Source organism: Musa acuminata, chromosome BXJ1-1 (assembly GCF_036884655.1).
Source record: "Musa acuminata AAA Group cultivar baxijiao chromosome BXJ1-1, Cavendish_Baxijiao_AAA, whole genome shotgun sequence".
Classification (NCBI taxonomy): Eukaryota; Viridiplantae; Streptophyta; class Magnoliopsida; order Zingiberales; family Musaceae; genus Musa; species Musa acuminata.
The window spans coordinates 8068787-8088042 of NC_088327.1; the positions used below are offsets into that span (position 1 = coordinate 8068787).

General features: G+C 42.4%; 5 protein-coding genes across 7 annotated transcripts; 1 reads left to right on the top strand and 4 right to left on the bottom strand.

The window, feature by feature from the left end:
* Positions 1-125: 125 nt before the first annotated feature.
* Positions 126-990, bottom strand: LOC135648384 (uncharacterized). The gene has a single exon (XM_065166063.1). The coding sequence runs from the start codon at positions 883-885 to the stop codon at positions 208-210; it is 678 nt and encodes a 225-aa protein (XP_065022135.1). The 5' UTR covers positions 886-990; the 3' UTR covers positions 126-207.
* Positions 991-2202: 1212 nt separating this feature from the next.
* On the bottom strand, positions 2203-2541 carry LOC135608089 (cyclin-dependent protein kinase inhibitor SMR1-like). Its single transcript, XM_065100860.1, has one exon. It carries the CDS (start codon positions 2539-2541, stop codon positions 2203-2205), a length of 339 nt encoding a protein of 112 aa, XP_064956932.1.
* Positions 2542-3500: 959 nt separating this feature from the next.
* Positions 3501-4734, top strand: LOC103983224 (RING-H2 finger protein ATL1-like). The gene is made up of 2 exons (XM_065101752.1): positions 3501-4435; positions 4548-4734. Exon 1 carries the CDS (start codon positions 3501-3503, stop codon positions 4398-4400), a length of 900 nt encoding a protein of 299 aa, XP_064957824.1. The 3' UTR covers positions 4401-4435; positions 4548-4734.
* LOC135584066 (uncharacterized) lies at positions 4667-11979 on the bottom strand. 3 transcript variants are annotated; one of them, XM_065166222.1, is made up of 10 exons: positions 10782-11979; positions 9042-9166; positions 7114-7743; positions 6713-7016; positions 6097-6265; positions 5753-5855; positions 5407-5657; positions 5099-5296; positions 4947-4998; positions 4667-4814 (listed from the first exon to the last, which is right to left on the bottom strand). In XM_065166222.1, the coding sequence occupies exons 1-7, from the start codon at positions 11781-11783 to the stop codon at positions 5540-5542; spliced, it is 2451 nt and encodes an 816-aa protein (XP_065022294.1). In that variant the 5' UTR covers positions 11784-11979; the 3' UTR covers positions 4667-4814; positions 4947-4998; positions 5099-5296; positions 5407-5539. The 3 variants fall into 3 exon arrangements, with proteins under 3 accessions (XP_065022294.1, XP_065022229.1, XP_065022353.1); XM_065166157.1 differs by having other exon boundaries at positions 4667-4998; XM_065166281.1 differs by having other exon boundaries at positions 4667-4998; positions 6097-6262; positions 10782-11978.
* A 1141-nt stretch (positions 11980-13120) lies between these two features.
* On the bottom strand, positions 13121-18461 carry LOC135648561 (V-type proton ATPase subunit D-like). Its single transcript, XM_065166378.1, has 3 exons — positions 18303-18461; positions 17342-18214; positions 13121-13455 (listed from the first exon to the last, which is right to left on the bottom strand). The coding sequence occupies exon 2, from the start codon at positions 18157-18159 to the stop codon at positions 17368-17370; it is 792 nt and encodes a 263-aa protein (XP_065022450.1). The 5' UTR covers positions 18160-18214; positions 18303-18461; the 3' UTR covers positions 13121-13455; positions 17342-17367.
* Between the last annotated feature and the right edge of the window lie 795 nt (positions 18462-19256).

Genomic DNA, 19256 nt, shown 5'->3' on the forward strand with positions numbered 1-19256 from the left:
AGGCTGTGCAAAAATAAGTTTCCTTTCAATAAGTAATCCATTCGAGAATTGAATTGTGAAAGGGTCTTTGTAGTTATGGATCAGTTAAATTGTTGATCAACCATAGGTGGTGGAGTTCAGCACCAAGTAGAATCATAAAGTATCCATACGTTGAACATACTATTTATACAGGCGATCGTATATGTATCATCACAGAAAACAAATCCCTCACGTCGCCATGGCAACCGCGTCGAAGGAGGTGATACGTGGGTGGGTCGGCAAAGCGAGCACCGTAGCGAGGTCGACGAAGTCCTTGAGAGCCGCAATCGCCTCAAGAATCCTTCTCAGATCGTCGACGCAGCCAAACCCTCCAACTCCTGCTCGCCGGACCGCAAACACGTAGAACGTCAGGCTCCCTTTACGGAGCTTGAACCTCGCCAACTCGCAACTGGCGAGCCCTCGGACCAGTTGCTTGTTCACGTTCCCCAGCGGGATCACGGCCGGCCACAGCCGGTCGACGGCGGACTTCATGGCCTCGGACTCGAAAATGAAGACCACGAGCTTGGACTTGTGCGCGCCGAGCCCGAGCGTGAGGGTGCGCCATGCGCGCTGCGCCAGGACGGTGAAGTTGGTGGGCACGTACGTGGTCGTGGAGGGGAAAGGGTGGCTCCGGCGAGGGCTCAGCTCGCGCGGCGGCGCATTGACGAGCCGCGGCAGCTCGATCGGGGAGGCCCGCCGCACGGCGAAGGCCTTCACCACCACCTGGCCGCCGAATCGGATTCCTTTGACGTCGCTGCTCGGCTTGAAACGGAGGTCTGTGTTTGACTTCGGATTTGGAGGTTGATGCTGCGGATTTAGATTCCTTTGTTTCTTTCTCTTCTTCTCCTGCTCCTCCAACTCCTCCATGTTGAAACTTCGGTTTTAGGGTCGAAAAGCAACCAAATAGGCAATTGATCAAACCAACTTAATCCCTTGTACTTCATGTTTATTGGTTGTGAAGCAGTAGTTTACATTTAAGTAAAATAAAAGACTTTATCCTGTGAGATCACAGGAGAGGAACCACACCTATGGATGAATATATTAACTTCATTGACCTGTGACTTGGAAGCACTATATATATATATACATTATATCTAATCGTATGAAGATAATGGTTTTAATTTTCTCTCTTTGGGATGGCACCGTGGGATCGTTCGGCTGCTGGTGGTGGAGTGTAATCACCGGATGCGAAGGGGTGATAGCACATAGAGGAGGAGACCGGCGTGGGTCTACTAAAGCACTGCTTAAGCCCCCAGCCTCCGACCTTTAACGTAAAGCCCCCACTCGATTCGCCCGTAGACCGCGCGCTTTATTAGCGAGCAGCAGCTGTATCCCAACTCGTGAGCGATAAGCTTGAGCTGCGATGCGATCTCGGATGCCGGCGGCTTTCGTCTCCATGAAGCCTCACGTACGTCGCGAGTGGTGTTGTCGCAGCAGCAACAGGCAACAGGCAACTATGGGCCCGCTGGTCTAACTGGGAGGAACATGAAGCACCTGCTTTATTAACCCCTCCTGTTTCGTTCCATCTCCAAACAACGCGAGTTAATCTACCCTCATCTTTACGAAACGCTACACCTATCGCCGACACATATTTCCAACACAACAAGTGTTAAGGTTGTTTCTGGTTGTCCCATATGATAAAAAAGTTACTTCGGGATCTCAGTTGAACAGCTTAAAATTATAATCTCATTTAAGTTAGAATCGATAATCATATTTTTATAAGTCAATTTTATTGGTAATGTATGTATAATATGTGTTGTTTCTATCTCTACTTGGCTGCTTTGATTTGGAGCTAACCGGTGCACGTGAATATGACGCGATACATTTATTATAAGAGACTCGATCTCACCAACTGCAGCCGTCCACACCTACTGAGTTACAGAAAATCTCACTCTATATTTGTTGTCACTCGATTGATTCCAAGCTACCATTAGAAGAGACTGTAAAAAATGTTGTGTATGATTCTCCAATCCAATCTATTATATGTGGTAAGGTGGGATAAAAAAGACAAGGAAATTAAACACAAGGACGAGAAGACAGATAAGGACTTCACCACCTTCACTTTGGATCGATCACAAGCGATCTACCAACCAACCCCTATCGACCTCTTTTCCATACATGTAAGAAACTAACCCACGCAACTGTAAACCCTATCAGATCTGACAGACTGACTGCACCTCGATCTCACATGTCGTCGTCCGGGGTGTGACGCCTTTGCCTCTTGGCACGTCGCGGTGGTGGCTCCTCTCTCCGCTGAAACAACTGCTCCATTTCTTTGGCTCCCACCACGATGAGCTCTACCTGCGGCTGCCACCGCGGCCGCCGCCGCCTGCAGACGGCGACCCACCTGCGCTTCCTCGGCGCAGGCGGGCAGTTCAAGGGAAGCGACGGTAGCTTACTCTCCTCCGACGTCGGAGTTCGGCACTCCTCTTCATCGCCATGATCACCACCACCCTCTTCTGATCTTACTGTCTCGACGGGCCTCAACGTCGCCGCACTGGTTAGCTCCGGCGAAGCTGACATCTTTGTTAGCAAGCAGGAGGCTTGCAAGAGAAGGTAGGGTGTCGGAGAAGAGTCGTTCCTTGGCCTCTTGCTCATATGATCGGTACGAGTAACACAACCATATATGTATATATATATTGTCTTCTTTTCCCTTCTCTCTCTCTCTCTCTCTCTCATATTCATACAGTACTTTTTACGTTACAGGTTCTTCTGGGGATGCTTAGTTCCAAGATGATCTCCTCACCTTTTTACTTTTGCTGCATGGGGGGGCCCTTTGGAAGGTATCTTATCTTCGATTCGCTCTGGAACAGAGGGCAATGTGATGGGGTTGGATGCTGTCACCAGAGAACGATCATCTTACCGGTCAAAAGGAGGAAGCGTGGGTAGGATGAGAGGTAGAGGAACCTAAGACGCGGTATTGGCACCCGAGGGGACTAAACCCCTTTATCATAGGATACCTTCTTGGGTTAAGGAGCATGTAGACGGGGGTGGGTGGTGCTGTGGGACCAGGCCGGTAGAACAACCCGCATTGGATGCTGTATAGGCTGGTAAATGCCGTGCGTGACCCGACCAAGGTAAGGAATTCACTGGGTTCAAATAAATTGCCACGCATGCAGTGGCCAGAGGAGAAACAACCAATCATAGCCATCCACCTAAATCCAATTTGGATGTTTCTTTTGCTTTTCTAACCCGTGTCAGAGTTATGAGGGCTTGCGGTTGGGCCGTTCGATTCGGCCCGTAAAGGAGGTGCTTGACATCATGCTTACGTCATTTAATCATATACTAAACATGCGTAACTATAAATTTCACTGTGGACACATTCGAGTACAATCAACCCTACGCACGTACTTCCCAACTTCATTTTCAAAGCTAAATGGAGGAATATATCGCAGCTGGGGGGGTGGGCTCCGATTCATGATCGCCCGGCTGAGCTCATCTCTTGCGTACATGATGGGCTTCGTGGCTTCCAAAACCGACCAATGGAAATGCATCCATCAACGGCGTCACATCTCTCTCTCACACTCGGGTATCTGCCCTACCTCGAAAACCTGCTGCTGCTGTTGCCGGTGTCTCCATCTCCGTTCTCTACGAATGCCAACCAAAACAGGCATCGTCCCCCCGCCCTTATCCCTTTACGTGTATGTGTCTATATAGGCAATATTGACCACCCAAAGCAGCAAGATCAACCCAGACGAAACCCAAAAACCCCAGCCATGAAACCCGGCAACCGCAGACTGCTTCCGAACGGCAGCAGCCCCACCCCACCACCTCTCCCGGCAGTACCGGGCAAAGCCGCCGCCCAGCTCTACTCGTCCTCCAATTCCATGGCAGTGACGGCGCTCATAATCCTCCTCGCACTCTTCTTCTTCGGCTTCTTCTCCGTCTACGCCCACCGCTTCGTCTCCGGCCTCCGCCGCTCCGAAGCCCGTCGCTGGCGCGCGCGTCAGCAGGCGGCCCGCCGGCAGAGGGGAAGTCGCTTCGAGGCCGCCTGCGGCCTCGACCCCTCCGCGGTACTCGCTCTGCCGGTTCTGCGCTACGTCGGCGCGGGAGAGGGGGTAGGGAAGGAAGGGTGCGTGGTCTGCCTCGGCGAGTTCGAGGAGAAGGAGTGGGTGAAGGTGATTCCCCGGTGCGGCCACGTGTTCCACCCGAGCTGCATCGATGCGTGGCTGGTGTCCCGTGGGTCGTGCCCGATCTGCCGCTGCTCCGACGTGTTCGCCTCCTGCTCGACCTCCATTGTCCTCGGGGTGGAGGCAGAAGGAGCGGCAGCAAAGGAGGCAGGTTTAGGGAATAGGAGCTGCAGCTGCCGCTGGAGGGGAGATCAGGGAGCGGAGAAGGATAAGAAGGCGGAAGTGTACCTGCGGCGCACCTGCAGCTCGTGACGGAGAGAAGTACGTGTGTTGGCAGACCATGTAAGGTGAGTGACACGTGTGTGCTTCAAAAGCAACGATCTTTCTGTCTTGCAGTGCTGTTGTTTCTGCTGCTTTGGCGGTGCTGGTGGTCTTCTAAACATCTTCCGATGACAGCAGAATCAATCATCATTTGCAGGCGTTGCTATCGGAAGCAATCACCCGCACTCTGCAACGTGTGCAATTTACGCCCGATGTGGACTAGTTATTTCTAAACCTTTGGGTCAAGACAAAACAGCTATGATAAACATCATCATGTTTGTAATCGTTATCATTCATCAGTTTCATCATCATCAAGTTCAGTTCAGGCGAAGAAACCTTCCTCGCCACCACAATCGTCGCGGTGGGCCACCTGCAGTCCTCTTCTCACAGGATATTTGTGAGAACCTGTGAAGTGTTCCATCGGCAATTTATTAGCCGACGCCAACCACAATATACTAATGGGAGGGTATTGCACACCAGCGCATGGTCCATAGTAGTAGGATATGTCGGCCAACGACGACGAGATGAAGTTTATACCTGGGAATGTCGGCCATGGACGACCGTCTTCCGTACGTATGAAGAGATGGGCCTGCAGGAGACCACGCGAAACGAGTCAGTTGATCTCAGCATTGAAACAATTCGTCATACATTTCAACTGCACTTATAGCAGGACAAATTAAGCCTCTTACATTACACATTCTGCAACCTTATCAGGGCTATGGCCCAGAGATGATTCTGCTCTCCCAGCTTTTATTGGAGGATTTCCGGTTCCAAAGTCGTTGACCCAACTATTTCCAGATCATGATATATCAAAGGAATAAAAGAAAGGTTAGATAAATCACAAGAATTGCCGGTCATGTTAGCCTGCTCGATGACAGCTTCCCCTACTGCAAACAAAAGGAATCGGAAACAAGCATTAGTTATTACAGTCATCACAGGTAAAATTAAGAATTATATCAGAGTGCACTGAACATAGATTCCACTTGAAACATTTTACCTCTCCCACAAACCTCAAGGCACAAAAAAGGATGGAATTGTCAGATTGCTGCCAGTTGACATTCAAAATACTCAGGTCGTCAGCAACTCATTCTTTTCTTTTTTCTTTTGTCTGACGATCAGTTTCGTGTGGTTTACAGTACTGAATAGGCTCGGACTGCCTCGATGATGGGTGCACGGCACAATGGACACTTGCCTCCACTTCGAACTAATTCATTTGCACATTTCAAACAAGTGCACATGTGCCCACATCTGACAAAAAGATAAAAAGCCTGATAAGGAGCAAATTGAGATGCATTTATTTTGTGTTCCTTATCGTGCATCTACTCAAAAAATTGCACACAGACCTGTACAGAAGGGAATCTATGTGACTATCACAGCAGATACAGCAGGTGCCCTTCCTCACTTGACTCCATTTGGATCCATCATCGGATGACTCCTCATTCACACCTGTAAACAGACTCATTTCAATCCTCAACCGATCAGAAATGCACCAAAAAAACTCTCATTTAAACCAGTACAAACTATTAAACAAATGCTAAAAGAAGAGACTGTATTTTCACAATAATGGCCTGAATTTGGTACTTGGAAAAAGAAATATATCAGCTCTGACCAACTTCTTGAAGCAACTGACTAAAGAGTTGGCAGTTAAAAATGCAAACAATATTTTCAATTAAAAAGTGACACTGACCTTGTCTTCCAACAGCACGATTCAAAGCAGCAGAAACTTCCTGTCTGACTGAACGCTGCAACTCTAGTTGCATGTCCATGCAAGCCTCCAACATTCTCTGCATGTTATTCATCCCTTCTTGTAGTCTAGCCATGTCAGCCCTCAAATCATTGATAGCATCCCACTGCTGCTATCAATATAAAGAATAAGAGTAAAAATGTGTGGACAATCAAAGCCCAAATACATGAAAAAACAAAACAAAGTACTTCAAGATACAATGAAAAGACAATTAGCAAACAGTTCAATAGCTACAGAAAATAATGGTGTGCTGACAAATTATATGGTTGCCGATCTCAAGAGATTCTATAAGAAAAAAGATATACCTAGTGCACAAGGCTCCTGCCAATGCGGGGTGGAACAATGTACACAACCGTAGGATTTCTAATATGGGGAGGGTCTAGGGAGATTCTATACTTAAATAAAGAAAAGAAAAGACAATCTAGTAAAAAGCACAATGATTTCTAAAGTTACTTTTAAACAAGCCCATGTATCAAGCTTCATCTTTTGACATAAATGGAATTTGAATGAAAACGAAATTTGGTTGATGAATCTAAACATTACGAGCAAGATAGCTCACAGTTTCTGGTCGATGCATGTTTTGTCTGGCCCAGTTGTGATGTAGGCCCGAGTGCCATATAGGTTGTTGAGGTGGCAATGGTGGAGGTGGAAACACACTTTGAGGTCTGACTACAGCATCCTGAATATCCTCATCAAGATTATCCCCTTCGTCATCTTGATCTTCTTCTGGTGGATTTGGAATAGGCAAAGGTCTTTGCAGATCCCAGCCGTCGGGAGTTCTGCCTTGCCGTTCAACATAGGACTGTACCAGTCGGTCTAGACTTTCACGAAAACCACTATGAAGAAGATTAGAAACACTTCTCCTGCAAAGTAGCAAAACTTGCTTAGCAAATCATAACCAAGTAGAAAAACAGCATTAGCATGAAATGAAGCTCAAACATTTAAGACAAAAAAATCTACCTGCTTAGTAGTTCCCTGAGTTCCATACTATACACATTTCCATCATCACGCAGAATAAATCCATCAAGTCTTCTACCTGGTCTTGATCTTGAATCTCTTAAGCCATCAGATTGTTCATTATGCCAGGTCTCTTCAGTATCATGTGATTCATCCTCACGCCATTCCTCGTGCAATCCAGGGAGATGGGCATCCTCTCCATCTCTGTTTTCTGATGTTTCCTGTGGCCAGTCTTCTACTATATTTTCATGCCAGTTTCTATCAAATTCTTCTCCAGCTTCTGCATGCCAATCACTGAAAGCATCATCGTTACTTGGTTCCTGATCTCCTCTCTCTTGGGCTGCTTCTTCCTGTAAACCAGCTACCTGAGTAACAGATTCCTCCATGTCGATAGTATTATTGGTGATTTCACTCTCCAATTCAGTTGTTGCATGTGTCTCAATCACTTGGTGAACACTGATGGTCTCAATGCTAGATTGGTTCTGATCCTCATCATCATTAGATAGTTCCAGGGCAATGCCTTCTTGAGAATGATCAGTTCCAACATTACCCATGCTCTGACTAGCCAAAAAATCATTATGGTTGTTTGCTTGACCACGGACAATGTTCTCCAATCTGAATCGAAAACCCTCGCTAGACACAAAAAATTATTATCTTTTACTATTTTCACAATTCAAGATAGATATCTCTAACAAGTGTGAAACATTCACAAAAGAATTGTTTAAAATTTGTTTAGTTCAGAAGATACATAAAAACAGAACTCAATAATAAAAATATTAGATTTGTGCAATATTAGATTTGTGGCCTTATAGATTTGTTCATATATTGTAAATTGTAATCTGGCTCTAACTTGGATTTTAGAACATGTGGTCCATTGTAAAATCAATAATAATATTACAAATTTCAGGGGTCAGGATCTCAATGAGAAATTCAGATAAAAGATGACAATCAAGTAAGAAAATAATATAAGATGTTATGTTTTCTTTGCAAGAAAATAATACAAAATCCCTGCCACTGATACATAGTTCTCTCTCTAGATCCATCTGTATGCTCTCTCACCAGATACCTGATTCAGAAATAGCTTGTGTTGTTAAATTTTTGGAACAGAAGTTGTAAAGGGAAAGATTTAATTTTTAATTTCAAGATGTCAAAGTTTCCATTCACTTTGATGAAGTTTAGTAAAGGCGATTGAGACTTTTTTGCCTAATAAATTCTATACAAGTGATGATTGTAACTATTGCAGACTAAATGGCCTTTTGTCCTAGTATCTGCAGATAATCCTGTATGAGCTTACTTCCATTTGCCTAGAGGCTAGTTCAGCATCTCAATCCATGAGCACTACAATCAATTGGACACTACAAAACATTAAATCATGAAACCTCCATCCTTTCATACAACACTAACATGTACTCTTGATTAATATGGCAAGGCAAAAAACCCTGACACCCTGCTCCATGTAGGTTGGTTCTGTAAATGATACACATATTTCAATAATAGTACCATTCACATTTGATAGATGAAAATTATTGGAATAAGATTCAAACAATGTAAAGAAAATTCACATTGAAAGTCACATTTTTTTTTTACTTATATCAGAGGTCTCAACTATTAAGTTCAATGGTTCCTCTCATGCACATATTAGATATACAATTGGAGTCAAATAGGCACACCTTCAATGACAACTCTTCTAGATACATCATATTTCTGTGCTTTAAAGAAGGCAGCCATTGCATTTTTTTTACTTAGCTTACTCCACCTATTCTATTTTAGTGTGTTGTCACCAGCATACCTACAGTTATTTTCGTGTATACAAGTAATATTCGAGGAAATGCTATTTAGTACAGAAAGAATAAACAAATGGACAAGAAAACAGTCCTCTATTCGCTGTGGCATCAAAATAATTGTCATTCAACAGGTAAAATAACACATACCTTAGACCAGATACGCGACGATGTTGTCTGAGCTGAACAATTTCTCTTGCCGCTGCTGAAAGTGGCCTCTCTTCGTCATCCTCACTTGGTCTTCTGTCTCTCAAGAATCTACCTCTGAGTAGTGACTGGAGGGAATAAAGAAAAAACAGATTTCAAGACTTCCATACGATTGTCATTAAAAAGTATTTGTCATTCATCAAATGACATTGAACAAATGCAACTACATTTTTCTTGAAAAATAATTCACCTAAGTAAATTTAAAGAAGTTAAACACAAAAAATGCTAGAAGTAACACAGATGAGAGGGAAGAAATGATTAGGAACATTTCCAAAAGGGTTTAAAATTGACTGTAATAGATGAAAAATTAAGTTCCACCACATGAATTATTCTTTCTAATTCAAACATACACTAAAAATAATCTTCCCCTTCTAGTTTGAAATGATTTTCACTTTCTTTTAGTGTTTAAGCCCCATGGTTAAAATCCATCCATGAAGAAGAAGAGACCGTCTTTGTCCGAATTGTTAATTGCTCAAGGCATTAGCGTTGTGATGGCCTTGACATATACTCAAATGGCACCCATGTGAAAGGAAATAGAAGTAGCAGAGGGCAGAATGTGTAGGAAACAGTTACTCTGTAAAATAAAGGCTGGAAGTGTACAAAGAAGTTGGTACCAGTGTAGGCCATGGGGAACATGCCAAGCTATGTGGTAATCTTAGATGGAAATTGTGAGTATATTTTTCATTGATGTCTGAACAGCCTAGAAGTTACATGCCCCTTGTAAGCTGTATTGAAAATTAAAAAAAAAAATCCTAGAAATCAGAAACAGATTTGCCAAACTAGAACAAGAGGTCCTATACAGAATACCATCAACATTGAGGGAAGACGGGAAACTGGAAACATATGTGCTACACTTGAGTTTTGAGTAATAAAAGGAAATAAAGAGTGCCTTGATAAAATTTACACAACATGCCAAAAAGAATATATGCAGACCCTAATACAGCAAGAACATTCTTCTTATTTTTCTTTTATACCATCGATTTCATTCATGCTTTTATCGCTTCACAATTGACTTGCCTCCGAAGTACATAAAACTTCAAAGCTTGGATAGATGTTGTTTTACCTGGAGTACATATAATGATGAAGGCACAAAACAGCAACTGCAGGATATTTTTTGTTATTAGTAACTTCTTAGACTTCATTAGATGAATTGAATTAAAACTAACAAACACTATGCAAGAAAAAATAGATCTCTAACAGAGGTGAAATGAATCACATGAAACTTGTAACCTTGATGAAGTCAAGTAAGAAAAAAACAAAGGCATAAAGTACTTCAAACTCCAAAGTATTATCTACGAATATAACATCACACCTAAATTGGCAAGATAGACATCACTGCTTTGTACTAGCGATATCATAGTTTCAACATGAATTGCTCTTATGATCATAGTGCCTTGTTCACATCCTTCTCTAGGCCATCTACCAAACATTTGCTATAATTAGTGCAAATTCTATAAGGAAGTTAATTGCATTATGTCTGAAATTTTTACTGTTGAACAGTAAATGAAGTCATGCATGGAATCCTATTATCTGACCTTGGATACCCAACACCATAAGAGGATTAAAAGTAAAAGTTAAGAATAACCGAGTAAATTTCCAGTGAAAAAGAGGTGAATTCAGCTTCATGTATCTGCTAAAGCTACAGAAAATCCTTTATGGTGGCCAGCAATTTCGGCTGCTCACTTGAATTCGATTACGATGGACGAACTCCGAGACTGCATGCTGTTGTGACAATCTCTGAAGCTCCCTCTGCCTCTCCGTCACCATCCTCATGATCAGCTCAAGGTGAGCTTGCCGCCCTCGTAACCTCAGTAACTCTCTGTGGACATGCTGGGGCTGGCCATCTTCATGATCCATGATTGATCCATCACGTTCCCTCATCCTCTCGCTCTCCCTCCTGCTAAGCCGAGCGTCTCTATGCTGTTGGCTGGCCATCTGTACCCACTGCCTCACCAGCCTCACTCTCTCCCTCTCAATCTCCCCAAGCCACTCTGCCCTCTGGGTGTCATTCCTCGGTGAGATTCTTGATTCGGTGTCCGATACTCCGCTATCAGTCATCCATCCACGAACAATCTGCCTCACTCCCCTCTCGCTATCCCCGAGCTCAGGAGATTGCTCCCTGCTCGACCTCTGATTGTCCTCCTCCTCACCTGACCGTCGCGATAAATCGACATCCCCGTGAGACCACTGGTCGTAATCGTTGTAGTCGCTCTCGCTCGCAGCCACCGAACTGCCATCTATTCGACGGCCCTCGGCACGGCTCCGGTCGCCCTGCACGGACTCTGCCGCGCTGCTCCTACGCCCCCTTGCGGCGGCCGTCACGTGCTCCAGCTCCCGCCACATCTGGAGGATGGCCGACGCGCGGGCAGCCGCCGGCCTCTCCACCGGCGATGACGAGGTGGACCGCCCTGACTCCCGGAGGAAGGAGGAATCGAGCGCGGAGACGGTGTGGAGACCGGCAAGCGCCATCAGCTCGGTCTCGCGGTTTCTCCGCTCGATGGTTGTGATCATCTCCTCAGCCTGGCGAGCGGCCCAGCGGCTGAGGATCCGGGAGTGCCGGCGCGAGGCCGCGGAGGACTCTGCCAGCTCGTCGCCCTCGTGGTCGGAGCAGCGACGGCGGCGGTCCAGCTGCTCGTCGTAACAGGAGGAGGATGACGAAGAAGCGACGGCGGCGGCGGCGGCCATGCATCCGTCGAGGCGTTCCAGGACAATCTCCTCCAGGAGGTGGGAGTCCAATCCCGCCGTTGCCGACAAGAAAACAAGAAAAATTACAAGGACCAGACCCTAGACGGTAATCATCGAAACAGGCGACGAGGGTTTCTAATGGCGTGAGAGAGGGAGGGGGGAAGAACAGGACGATCACGAAGAAACCTTATAAGATGTGTGTATCTTTGTACCTTTATTCGATTAAGCTCTGTGTGACGATTTGATATTGGTACTCCGCGTTGGCTTGATCACGCACCGCATCGTTCGACGCGTGGTGACTTGTTCACGGTCAATGCAGGGTGGGCGTCTCATCATGAAATGGTGGTGGGTGAGAGTAGCCGAGGGTTGATGGCTGCCACGTTATATAACTGGAGGAGACACGGCAGGAAGCCACGTGTGCTTGTCTGTTTCCTCTCGCCAGTTGGCTGACGTGGCAAAATGTAGGGAACGTGGAGTGGTGAGATGGAATGGGTAATGCAGAAACGGGTGGCGACTGTCACACCACTGTGTGAATTGAAGGTGAGTATATAATGAAATGATAACGGAAACGAGGCATTAGAGAGACTGAAATGTTTGGTTGGCATGGCATGTCACGGAGTACTCTAACCAATGAGATGAGGCAGTGCCATATAAGTGGATGAAAACCAACCAAGAAGTCCGTAGCACAAGCTTTGTACAAACCATACACGTATAATCATGGGATCCATTCGTTTAATGCAAGGTTTTTGATACTTGATGATCAATCAACCAAGTGAGTTTGATGACAAAAGAGTTTATGTGACAATGATCGGAGTCAATTGAATCCATTGTATATATATACGATTTTAATTCATCCAAGATAAACCACTCATCATCTTTACCTTCTTCCATTAGTGTTGTCCTCTCTTTTTATCTCCTATTTTATTTTTTTTTGAGGCGAGATATTCAACGAATCTAATTCTTTCTTCATCTTGTGATTCTATCAGCTCGATTGAATCATTTTGAGTTTTGTTAAAACTAGATTTTGATTGAGATACAGTATATTCAGAATGATTATTATTGAAAATGACAATGCTTCTATAATTACCTTTTAATTGATATTATGAATTAAACAGAAGGAGAATCAAAATATTGCAAGAATAAACAGCTGGTCAAATCTAATTATCAAATAATGTCACAATCAAAAAATATTTTTCCTCGAGAAAAAAATACCCTCCGATAGAGAAAATTAGGCAACATAATCTCAAGAATAGGTTGCGAGTGAACGCTTCTTTAAATGATTAAGATTTCTTTGATTTAACATGAACTAAGAGCAATCTAAGCAGCAACAATGAAAGTAGAAGAGCGAAAAGGAGTCATTTAGGCAATGTCCATTATGGAAAAGTAAGCTTCAAATTGAACAACATGAACTGAGCAAAGAACAAAAACAACCTTTGCAAGAACAATTTCTGCAAACTTTAGCAAAGAAGTATGGTAAATCAAACATAGGTCGAGAAAGTACAATGATTTATTATCATATTTGATGAGTTCCTCGAATGTTGAATGTAGATGGTTATTGTAATGAATTCACACCCATCTTACTTAAGAGGACCTTACGTCAGCCGTAAATTGTAGAGGGAGGCCTCCATCGAAACCACTGCTCTCAACCACCTTCTCGGTTCACAATTAGACGCTGCAAATAAAATGCAAAAGAAAATTGCATCAGATTACTTGATTGAATGATTTGAAGTATACTGTCATACAAAAAAACTGAGCCAAGATAAATGAACGTGGCAACTCCAATTGGGAGAATAAGCATGCAAGTGTGACCGACTGATGTGAAAAATCCGAAAGTAGATCCTGGTTAACTTGTGTTCTTAAATTTCAATATTGTTGGCAGGATAATTCAAGTTCTTTTCAATTGCTTGTGTTGTGCCTCCTGACTTGACAAACTTTGTCATTAAGGAGGCACAAATTGTCTACTTATGCAATCTCCAGCAGTTTCTTAGTGGAAGAATTGCAAATTCTTCCTTCAACATGCCTGACAGTCGATTCCACAGGGCAGCAATCTAAACATCCTCATCTGCCCACTTCACTAATAATGATTTTGTTCTACTAATCCTCGCTAAAATGACCATACATTTTAAGATTCAGATGAATGGAACTATATTGGAATTAAAAATGACAGGATTAACTACTACGTTATTGAAGATATATGCTTGCTAAAGGTTAATGGACAGAACAGACAATTAGAATTTCACAACTTCCTAAGACCTTATGGAAGTATATAAAACATGTAACAAAAAAGTAACATTTTAAATCTAAACTTCAATGTGGAACAGGAAAGGAAAGTAGAAGACAATTAGATTAATTTCCTTGTTTGTGTAAACCACAACAACCAATCAAATAAGCAAAGCTACTACAAAAAAGGAATACTAGAGGATGTTATTCCTACAAATGGGTTACTTTAGCGTCCATTATATTGGAAGATTAGAGATAATGAGATACTACTAAATTCAAAAGCTAATAACTAGTTCATATTCACAAACATCTAAATGCTAATAGTTATTACATCTTCATTAATAGCATTCATCAACTATATAAATACAAAAAAGTCAAGCAGAGATGCCTAAGCTGACTTAATGAAATTGGTATTAGAGCCTTGATATCAATGTCTTGCACCCTAGAAAGTGCCTTTTAGACAATCTTCATATATATACAAAAAATTCAAGCAGAGAAGACCAGGCTGAGTTGATGGAATTGACATTAGACTCTAAGTATCAGTGTCTTGCATCCTAGAAAGTATGCTGCACTCTCTTCATTGGATAACCTAAAAAACAGTCTTCTCATTTCAGTTATTCATGGCTAGTGACAGCACCATGGTTAATGCTGTAATAAACATTGTTTTCTCTAAGTTTGTAGAAAAAATATTTAATTTTCAAAATGCAAATTCTACCAGCAACCTAGGTGCAATCTTTACATACATGAGGTTCGAACAGTTCATTCAGCATTTCTTGGTTCAAAGGAATCAACATTTGCACGAGACCATTCCATCCTTATGGTTTAATACAAGACCGATGAGTTGGTGCTGAGCAATCAACTAAGAAAAAATATATTAAATATGCCCAGAGTCACTAATCAATGTCCTTTAAATTCTAAAGTACATATCTATTAATTAGCTACACAACTGATAATTTGGAAAAGGGGAACAACCATAGACATATCTGATACATGATTGTTGCAAAAGGCCTTGCTACAGCAGTCAGCCAATTCATAGAATGAGAATGTAGTTGTCTTCATATGCTTCAAGTTTGAAGTCTAGATATTTAAATCTCATGACAACCATTACTATGAGCTCTAAAAACTTATCCAGTTACTTAACATGCTGCTGCTCATTGAACCAAGATCACAAACTTAAAATGATTTATACATTTTTGCTACATATTTATTTATCATGGTTTATAATTCAAAAAATTAAAAAAGGACAGTGTGCAAATAATTCCTGCTGGAGTAATTAGCATCAGCTTTGCCAAAAGAGGGGCCTGCAACCAGAGTTGTAATATGCCTAAACGAGTGACCTAAGCTTATCATAGTTCACATCTTAATACTGGCATATTCTACATGATCAACCAACAAGCATGAAGGTAAAAGTAATTTCGGATAACCCACTCTGGAAGATAAAAACTTGATATACAGTGTACCCCTGCATTGGAAGACTCGGGGTCCACAAGGATATAACACAATTAAATTCCTCTTTCCTTTCTGAAGGCAAAAGCATGAAAACAGAGACATAACACATTTTGCTAGCACCTGCTTCTACTATTTTCATGGAAACATTTACAACTAATTGTTTGGTATGAAAGGAAAGAAAATACCAGTAAACATTTACCAAGAAAGAAGACTCGTGACCACCCTACTTGACACCATTGAGATCAAAAACCTCTTCGGATCCAAAACAAATAAGCACATGTAACTGCTTCTTATAAAACACAACCCTCCTCACCACTCCCAACCATCAAAAAAGAAAACCTCACATCCTGCTAATGCCTTGGGTTGGAGAATTATTGAAATTTAAAATGTTGTTTTAAAGTTAAAGGATCTTGGTTTGTACAAACATGAAAACCTCACATCCTTCAAATTAAAACAAGTAGACTTTTGTTCTCAATTACTTGAGATCCATTGCTATTTAATTTTGTTAAGTGAGAAGTTCTCAAAGACCATAAAAGAGCAAACACAAGATTCTTTTTTACTCAATCTCTTTTGCTTCCTAATAACTGAAAATATAACTTGAATTTACAAGCTCTTTCAAGTTCCAACAATGAAACTTGTTAGATTTATCTGAACTATATAATTATCCAACATCTGATCCTTGGAACAGGCAAGCCAAAGTAGGTGCAACTTGAAAAGAGTGATTTTTGTCTGACCTAATTCCACAAATGATTTTAAATGAGATCAAATAATATTTGTTTTATATGCTTAGAGTGAATCAATGCCTTATGAATAGTTAGAACTGTAATTTTTCTGCTGTTATACATTAGTGACAATATGATGCTCCAACACATGGTTATCTTTAATGAAAAATGCACTTACCAGAAAGTCATGTTTGACCTGAACATCTATTTAGCAAATGATGTGAAACTATACATATATAAGCCATTCATCCCTATGTTTCCTCCATGAATCAAATTTTAGGTCCGACCTTTATGCTCTTTGTTATCCTCTAAGTCTAAGTCATCTAATACTGAACCTATTAATCCGATTATATTTGTTTGATAATCACAATTTGCCATTCAGTTAAGCAGAATAATGAACGGTAACCTACTATGATATATATTTCAAATTTGAAACATTCTTCATTCGAACATCATGATTCAACAGAGAACCAAGTCCTTCAAATTTCCCCAATACCTATAAAAAATTCAGTAGTATCTTTGGTGTTGTGCTTAATTCTCACATTCTCCATGATAGAATATAAAAAAATATACTCCATCCTCGATTATCCACAAAAATTCAGTAGTCTTTTTGACATTGTGTTAATTTATAAGAGGACCATATGACATGCTCACTGCTTCATCTTAATCATTCTTGTGCACACTATATGGTTTCATGCATGAATTTCAGTTTTGACCAAGAAAGCAACATCAGGCAATGTTTAGTGTTTTGACAAAGGAATGACATTCAAACTTCTCTCTCTTACATATTTTTGTAGCAATGAGCAAGCCAAGAGCGTCATGCTCAGGTCAATATGACCAAATTTCGTTTACCATATCTAAGAGATTATTAAGGGCCTCTTTGATGTGCTTTTTTCATGTCTTCAATTTTTCATGTGATGCCTCTTGGCTACAGAATGATGTAACCCAGGTTCACTGGAAAAGGTAGAAGGATGTATGTAAAACTGTCCAGATCTATATTTATGAAGATAACTACATTCTATGTAAATTGCTAAAAACGTCAACCCAAAAGTTATTGGCAGACCACCAAAGAAATATCGCAATATAAACTTGTTATGCAAAAGATAGATAGCTAAACATAAGAGGAAATTAGAAATATTATCTGAAATAGCAGTTCATGACACTAACCAAAGTATGTGAAAATTTCTATGGCATCAAAAGATTATATCAGCATCCTTCTCAGCTCCAACAACGAGCAAGTTATGAGCTGAATTGATTGACATTCCCCTCTTCAGTGAGATATCTGCATACTGCTCGTCCACAAAATTCTTTGCAGCCTGTTGCTGCCTCTCAATCTCCCGCTTCTTATACCCCTGGATCTTCTTAAGACGGAAGAAATCCTCTCGCTCAAGTTCATCAAGCTCCCCTTTAATGTAGTTAATGGTGTTCTCAAGCCGTGGCTTGACAACATTCTCAAGTGCATTGACCCTCCTGTTAGTAGTTTTAATGGCCTCGTCGAGCGTAAGGAATGAGGTCTGAAGGGAAGCAAGCTCAACAAGGACCTCAATTGCCTTCACATATGCAGTACGACAAGCCTGAACCTGTTGGCCACCGCGTGCCAGACCAGTTAGGTCAGACTTGACATCCCCGGCCCCATGGTCCACGAAGTGCTCGAAGCGTGGCAGCTTGACGCCAGCAACATTCTCCTGCCGCGACCGGACGCGGAGGGATGCGGATTTGACGGACTCGAGCACCACATGCTTGATATTGTCACCGGCGACGTACTTGGCCTCCGTGAGGGCGAAGGAAGAGTTGCGCATGATCTCGCCCATGGACTCCTTAGTGGAGACGATCTTCTTCAGGATGGTGCGGAATTGCACCGTGAGGGCGTCACTCTTCTTCTTGAGAAGGGCGTGGCCTCGAGTGGCGCCAACGAGCCGGGCCTTCATCACCCCGAGCATCGTCACCGTCGGGACCACAGTCAAACGCTGACCTTGGCCGGACATCCTTCCTCCCCTTTGCCTAGGGTTCTTCCAAGACAGAGGATCAAGAGTCTATCCTCTGCAAGCGATTCAAAGGAAAATTTCAATGTCATAACTTTCTTAGATCCAAAAGAATCAGCAGAAACATCGGTGATGTTGATCAATACCAGGAGATCGACTTCCAATGATTGCGATCTGAGAAGCCTGAAACTCAAGTCTGTCCCTTTTCTCCTCCTTGGATCTCCCTTCCTCGCTCGCGCTTCCGGGAGGCAAAAAGAGTCCGATCGCGAGCACGAAGAGGAAAGGAAATTGGGATCCGGATCATATGTTGCATCCTCGCACAAGTTAGTTTGAGGGCGTGACGTTGACCGTCTGCAAGATTTGCCACGTTGCATCTCAACCGTCAGCGTGACACCGCACCGAAAGCGGAACGATCCGATTGGGTTTCGATGCGTGTGGTTAGGAGCGAACTCAACACCTGATCCCCGCTCGACATGACGAGAGCTGGAAGCGTGACACACGTGGGCGTTGATCGGACCCAGCCGAGCCATGTGCCATGGCGATGAGCCCGAACCCAGACCAGCGTCACGTGCGGCGCATTCCCATCCGTTATCGAATGGTTTCACGAGATGATTGATTCATTAATTTTATTAAATTTAAATTAAAAATAATTAAACATCAAATCCTTATTAGTTCATTCATTTTTTTTACATTTAATATGAAACTAAATCATCATAGTAAAACTTCTAAATTTCTTGCCTTGAGTTCCTTGGCTGAAAGTAATGATTGTTATGCATTAGATTGATATGATCAACCACAAAAAGTAAATAGACATTTCTTAGATAGAGCATCTAAAACTAAATTATATAATGCAGTATATATAAATACACACACACACGAGAGAGAGAGAGAGAGAGAGAGAGAAGGAAGAACAATGGAGAAAAATGCTTCAGCAATTTGCAAAAACGTAAGTGCTCTGTATGTTATTTTGGTTTCAATTCAACACTACAATATTTATGTGCATCTCAAGATACAGATGCACAAACATACAATTTGTTCGTGATAGCATTGATCACAAATCAGATGCATGCTCATTGACAGCAATTACATAATAAACCACA

Bases quoted from the DNA above. Each gene is read 5' to 3' on its own strand.
- LOC135608089 (XM_065100860.1), bottom strand. From the start codon at position 2,541: ATGTCAGCTTCGCCGGAGCTAACCAGTGCGGCGACGTTGAGGCCCGTC.
- LOC103983224 (XM_065101752.1), top strand. From the start codon at position 3,501: ATGGAAATGCATCCATCAACGGCGTCACATCTCTCTCTCACACTCGGG.
- LOC135584066 (XM_065166222.1), bottom strand. From the start codon at position 11,783: ATGGCCGCCGCCGCCGCCGTCGCTTCTTCGTCATCCTCCTCCTGTTAC. The intron at 6,266-6,712 runs GTGAGCTATCTT...TTATATTGATAG, and splicing joins ACATGCATCGACCAGAAACT to CAGCAGTGGGATGCTATCAA. The intron at 5,856-6,096 runs GTCAGTGTCACT...GTCTGTTTACAG, and splicing joins TCGTGCTGTTGGAAGACAAG to GTGTGAATGAGGAGTCATCC.
- LOC135648384 (XM_065166063.1), bottom strand. From the start codon at position 885: ATGGAGGAGTTGGAGGAGCAGGAGAAGAAGAGAAAGAAACAAAGGAAT.
- LOC135648561 (XM_065166378.1), bottom strand. From the start codon at position 18,159: ATGTCCGGCCAAGGTCAGCGTTTGACTGTGGTCCCGACGGTGACGATG.